Here is a 6,500-nt window from a genome sequence, read left to right as displayed (position 1 = left end):
AGTGTCTGCATGGAGGAAGCTAGAGTGGGCAGTCTCTCAAGGCCAATGGACATGCTGGGAATTTTGAAAGGGTGAGATAGAGAGGCTCTCTTCTCCCAAATGCGGCCTTGGAGTTCTTGCCTGGAAATGATGGGCAGAGGCTGGAGGGAGAGCCAGACATAAATAAAAAGGGCCTTTTCCTGAGAACGGAGGGTGAGCTGGGTCTGCATTAATCCCGATGGCTCACCAGCACATCCCCGCGCCCCCCCCCGTTTCCCCATTTGGCCTTTTTCCTCCCCTCTTAGGCAAGTGCACACACGTCACACATGTCAGTGAAGATTCTCAGTCATCCAAGTAGAGCTGTCTGCAAGTTGAGTCATGGCAACTGGGCTAATTTTCTCATTGGTTTGAGACGTTTTGTTGCCCATCTGAGCAGCTTCTTCAATCTGAACAAATTGATTAGGGCAGGGGTAGGCAACCTTGGCTCTTTTATGACTCGTGGACTTCAACTCCCAGAATTCCTGAGCCAGCATGGCTCAGCTTGGAAACCTTTCCCTTTCCCCTCAGCGTGGCTGGCTCAGGAATTCTGGGAGTTGAAGTCCACGAGTCATAAAAGAGCCAAGGTTGCCTACCCCTGGATTAGGGGAATCTGAGTAGGCAGAAAGTTGTTGGAATGTACCAACTCCTAACATTCTTAGGGGTATTCCCGCACTAACCTCAGGGTTTCTTCCCCAAATTGCAGGCTTGTTCTGACTGGAGAAGCTGCTTGGATGGGCAGCAAACCGTCTCAAACCAACAAGAAAATAAATCCAGTTGCCATGACTCAACTTCCAGATACACCCCCCCACACACACACACACAATGTCAACATCCAGCTCGAGAATCCAAATAAAACTCCAGGTTTATTCAGTTTCCGAAAATCTTACTGCTTGTTGAATACACTGCATGGTAATGTCAAAGCAAAAACTAACTCTGAGGTTCCAACACCAAATCAAACAATAATTTTCCCAGCCAAACCTCTAACACAGTGGTGGCGAACCTATGGCACGGGTGCAAGAGGCGGCACTCAGAGCCCTCTCTGTGGGCACGCACGCCGTCGCCCCAGTCCTAGGCCTTAAGCTGGGTTTTATAAAACCTTTTCGCTTTAGGCCGCCGCCGCGTACGCAAAAAAAAAAGGTTCAATCAATCAATTTCAACTTCTCGCGGGGAAAAAAAAGATCTTGCAAAGTTGGAATTGATTGATTGAACTTTTTAGTCCTACCCAGTCTGCTGTTACCATCGCGGCCACGCCCACCCAATGGGCCACGCCCACCCAATGGGCCACACCCACCCGGCACTCGACAATGCATAAGTGGGTTTTGGGTTGCAGTTTGGGCACTCGGTCTCTAAAAGGTCCGCCATCAGTCTCTAAAAGGTCCGCCATCTTACATAGTCCATATAAACAAGTTCATTTTGTTATGGGAACCGTCTGCTTCAAATCCACGCCAGTTACGGTGTCCTTGAATGGGTTTCAGGCTCTTCAAGGGAACCGTAGAAGTTTCATTTCTCCATCTAACCCACTCGAAGGTAACACCTCCCCCTCTTGCTCTAAATGCAAGTTGAAACGCAGAGGCATGTGGCTGCCCATGTTTCATCCTTCACACACACACACACACACACACACACACACACAGAAATTTATTTTTCAAAAACACCTCTAGACCTCAAGAGTCCTCTTATTTTGTCCCCTTATTTTGCAGCATGCCATTCCCGTTGATTTTAATTCAATGAAAGAAAAAAGACAAGTTGGACAGGCTAGCTGGCACCAAGAAAGGAATCTGTAGATAGAAGCTACCCACCCCGGTGCAATTCTTGCTAGCATAAACACAAGAGGTTTATGTATTGCTGCCTTTGCTATGTTCTAGGTTGCCGACACCCCTTTCATCTGCGTTTCCTGCTGCTTTCATTCATCTGAAATTGTTGCTTTTGCTTTGTTGCTGTTATTTAAGCTGCCATGAATAGGACAAGGAGAACGCACAAATTAATTTCAATAAGTAAACTGTACCAAGGACAGAGACCCTAAGAGGATTCTTGTAGAGAGCCAGGATTCCCAGGACAGACTTCTTCCCTCTGTCTCCATAGGCAGGGATCAGATTAGATCTTGCAGAGCTTCTTGCCAAAGGGGATTATCTCAGTCCCTGCCTTGCCTTGGAGAGCCCATCGGCTCCGCCATCGAATCCCTCCCTTGCCAGATTCTGCTACCAGATTCAGAGCGTATCCTTGACCCGCAAGGACACAGATTATCCAGAGCCAGCCTGAAATGTAGGAGATCAGTTGTGTTTCATTTTACTTCCTGTGATATAAAGCTGGTGATGGCTTTTTCCCCCCTGAGAGATAGCAAGATCATTGCCCAAACAGATCATTTCTAGGCACTGAAAGGAAGGGAAAATTAGGAAGGTGTTTAGTTAACCTTCACCACACTCTAGACCAGAGCTTTTCAACCAGTGGTACGGGTACCACCTGTGGTACATTGGCACCTGGCAGGTGGTACACGACCACCCTAGAAAGGTGGTAGCGGGGGAGGGGAATGAGCTGAACCGGTGGCAGCACCGCACAAGCCTGAGCGAGAGATGGCCGGAGCTGCAGGGCTGTCAGGGCTCAGCGGAAGCGCCAGGATCAGCGCCAGGATCCAGCTGGAGGTCAGCGCTGATCCTGGTGCTTCTGCTGAGCCCAGAAGAAGCGCCGATCAGCTGGAATGTTGCAGCATCTCCAGGGTCGTGTGATTTACAATCAGATGCTTGCCAACTGATTCATATTTATGACGGTCACAGTGTCCCAGGGTCATGTGAAGTGACCAAAACCTGCTACAACCACCCAGCAGATGGGGAGAATAAAAACCAAACACCCCCCACCCCACCCCCACTGCCAATCCTCAACAGAAATGCTCACAGCAATGAAAACCTTGGACAGGAGGAAGAGTGCCACCGGGCGGGCAGGCAGGTGTCTGGCTCGGCTGTGGCTTGGGGGGCACTTTTTTCAGTGCCATTGTAACTTCGCACAGTCACTAAGCGAACTGTTGTAAGTCGAGGACTACCTGTACTTTATCACTTTTTTCCTTTTTTCTTTTTGGGTCATCAACTTTTTGACACCTTGCTAGGCGACTGGTGGTACTCGGATGTTGCCATATCCTAAAAGTGGTACAGTGGGTGAACAGGTTGAAAAGCCCTGCTCAAGATTAAAGCACAGGTGTATATAAAAGGACCATGTAAAATAAGTTCCCCTTTCAGGTACGATGACGCAAAGGGATTTTGGTGCCAGCTACTCGATGGAGGAAAGACGAAATGCCTGGGGAGGAGTAAAGGGAGAAAATATCCAGAGATGGATTCCTCGGTAAGCTACACAGAACTCTCCTGCATGTCTGTTATAATTGAGAGAAAAAAAGAGTTGCCAGTGGCCTTTCATTAACAGGTCCTCTCTTTTTGGGACCCCCCGCAGTCCCGCATGTTCCTGGCAGATTTCTACCATGAGCACAACACTGAATTATCCAAGTTGCTGAACACCCTCAGGCAGCCACTTCCCACGTGGCTCCGGGAAGAGCTGCAGAATTCCAGCTGGAGCTGAAGCCCAGATCTCCACCACCAAGACTGCCAAACATAAAGTGGGAGCCCTCGGGAAGGACACATAATGTGTGAACACACACACGCACATACCACTGCCAACTTTCCTTGAATCACTCAGAGAGGGAGGAGGAACCGTGCTGTCTGTGGGTGAACCATGCACCTTTTAACTCTTTTATGGTTTGACTCAGCTGAGAAACACCTTCAGGCCGTAATTGCGTAAGATAAGCTGTGCACCAGTTGCCCGTCGTTCCCAAATCCGACAGTCACTAACATAGGAATGGGTGTAGCCTGTAATTCCCAGATGCAAGGAAGCTGAGAGTAGCGTCTCAAAAGGAGCGGAAACACGCAAATGTGGTTGGCTACTGTGACATTTCTTGTTAATGTCCAAAATGCTCAGGAAACTAGCAAGTGAATGTCTTAACTGTTTGTGACAACTCTGTTACGTATTGGGGGTGGTGTTTCCAAAGTTCTTAAGTCAGGCATCAAAACGGCCTTTTCTTAAGTCCATTTTAGTTATTTCATTATTTCTACTCCGGAGGGGTCAGGGAGACAAAATGGGTGACGCCGCTAGGATGGTACAGACGTTCTTAGAAAGTGGGTTTGTGACAAGTAAAAGATGGGAGAGAAATCTGAGGTGCTCTCTTCAGCCACTGCAAGGAACTTATCTTCATCTGGAATGAAAAGTTGTCCCCTGATGCCCGCTGCATGGATTTTTCTTCTGGCATTTAGTTGTTAGTAGTCTCCTTTCATTCTTTTCTGAGCACAGCCGGGAGGTTATGATTGAGAGAGAATAGAATTGGTACACAAAATTTCTCAATTTTGCTTCAGGTGAGTCTCCGTTTCCTTGTAGCATCTATTCCTGTTTTATCTTCTGCCTTGCTACCACTATCTTGAGTACAAAGCAGGTTCTGACCCATCTCTCAAACATGCCTTATGTACAGGGGCCCAGCGACTCCTAAGAAAACCAATGCTGAGCTCATTGGAAACGCACAGCTGTTGACTTAAGACAGGGAGACACCTTGGGGGCAACATCTGTAACTTGGTGCATTCATGGAACCAGGGATTTCAACCAAGCTTTCGCATTGAGCCTTAGTCGTGCGTTTTTAATTGTGAATTTACCATTGTCTGTAAATATATAACGTGGACTTTATAATATTTCATTCAATGTGTCTCCAAGCAGCAGGAAATGTTGTGTAACCAAAAAAAAAAAATGTAACCCACCAACCTAAAAACCCTGTGGCTGAAGAAAGAAAACAAGTGCTGTTCTTTCCTGCACTGGATTCATGTATATTGTCATTCACATTGAATGATACAAATAAATTCTTGGCTCTTGCAGCTGAGCACAATGTCTAAATAAAAATTAGACATAGCATTTGGATCAATAAATGAACTGCTTTATTTCTTGCTAGACGGAGAGGTTCAAGTTGCGCTAACCCTTTTTTTCCCCCTGACCGAACAGCTCTGATTATACATGCAGCCATGGAGATCCCTCTACACTGGATTGTAAGAACTGGCTTAGTTATCAAAATGAAACTAGAAATCAGTAACACTTGAGACGAGACAATCTCAAAAGAATCTGATCAGTAACGTAAGAAACTTGTATTTTCTGGAGGGAAAGCATGAGGCTAAGTGGAAGTGGCAGACATTTTTAAGACTTTTAAGCCTGACTGGGATCTGCTAAGACAGTGGTTCTCAACCTTTTTAATGCCGCGACCCCCAACCGGTCGTAAGTTGAGGACTAAACCGGTCGTAAGTTGAGGATTTTCCCTGCCTGGGAGCGCCGCGCATGCGTGGTTCCGCCCCCTGCGCCGGCCGAGGCGTAGCTGGCAAGCGGCAGAGACGGAGCAGGCCGACCACCAGCTGGCCCAGCCCAAGGGAGGTAAGGCACCGGCCGGAAAAGGGAAAAAAAATGGCGGACAGCCTTGCTTGGCGACCCCCGTGAAATGGACGATCGACCCCAAATGGGGTCGCGACCCATAGGTTGAGAACCGCTGTGCTAAGAGATTCGACGCTTAACCGCCTACAGCTAGGCCCGTGTGAATTCCAAGACAAGAAACGTCTAAACAAGGAGTGAAGTAGAAGGTCAAGGATACACGAGAGGTGGAAAGGTACACACGGTATTCAGCTCAAGTCCATGAACATTACAGGAGAAAAAAATGGGTGTAAAACTAATTGCCAAAGAGGCCAAGTCCACATTGTGGCGTTCAGCACCTAAGTCGCAGACAGCTCCTTTGAAGCCTTTCAAAATCACACTTTTCCTGGGATTGAGCTACAGCTGCAGAGGGCAGCTGAGATTTCTGGAAAAGGGGGACGGCTACCTGAAGGAGCCCTGATGCCTTTTTGCCATTCCCTGCAAGGCGCCTGCTCTTTCAAAGGAATCAAAAGACATTTCCAGAATGGCTAGTATAAATGTTAATTGGAATGTCCTAGTCCAGGGGTAGGCAACCTTGGCTCTTTTATGACGCGTGGACTTCAACTCCCAGAATTCCTGAGCCAGCATGGGGGAAACTATGGCACCCTCGTGACTCGTGGACTTCAACTCCCAGAATTCCTGAGCCGGCATGGCTCAGCTTGGAAACCTCTCCCTTTCCCCTCAGCGTGGCTGGCTCAGGAATTCTGGGAGTTGAAGTCCACACGTCATGAAGGGGCCAAGGTGGCCTACCCCTGGTCTAGTCAAATATCAAGGGTAACTGATAAGTTGATGATGACTACCACAAAGATAAGTGATTTCTATTTCATATTATTATTGTAAAAATAACAGGCCGGAGTTTTGTAGTCTGCACTGGACAGTCCCCCATATTTGCAGCAGCAAAACGAGGCCAACCCCGTCTAATTTCTGGATTCCACCATTGCGCTGCTTTTAGGAAGGTTTCTCCCATCGCTCAACCAGAACTGACTGGGAACACTTGAGTTGCACTTTCC

General features: G+C 47.8%; 1 protein-coding gene across 1 annotated transcript in view; it reads left to right on the top strand.

Moving 5' to 3' along the window:
- The window catches only part of NDST2 (N-deacetylase and N-sulfotransferase 2), a 23,432-nt gene extending 18,468 nt beyond the window's left edge, over positions 1-4,964 (top strand). The window contains exons 7-8 of the mRNA XM_015823554.1: positions 3,246-3,348; positions 3,454-4,964. Coding sequence (XP_015679040.1) covers positions 3,246-3,348; positions 3,454-3,579 — 229 coding nt within the window. The 3' untranslated portion in view covers positions 3,580-4,964. The remainder of the gene's footprint in view (positions 1-3,245; positions 3,349-3,453) is intronic.
- The last annotated feature ends 1,536 nt before the right edge of the window (positions 4,965-6,500 follow it).

Source organism: Protobothrops mucrosquamatus, unplaced genomic scaffold (assembly GCF_001527695.2).
Source record: "Protobothrops mucrosquamatus isolate PMUCROS unplaced genomic scaffold, P.Mucros_1.0 scaffold1910, whole genome shotgun sequence".
In the NCBI taxonomy this organism is placed as follows: Eukaryota; Metazoa; Chordata; class Lepidosauria; order Squamata; family Viperidae; genus Protobothrops; species Protobothrops mucrosquamatus.
The sequence above is the reverse complement of the archived record's forward strand: the minus strand, read 5'-3'. Positions and strand labels throughout refer to the sequence as shown.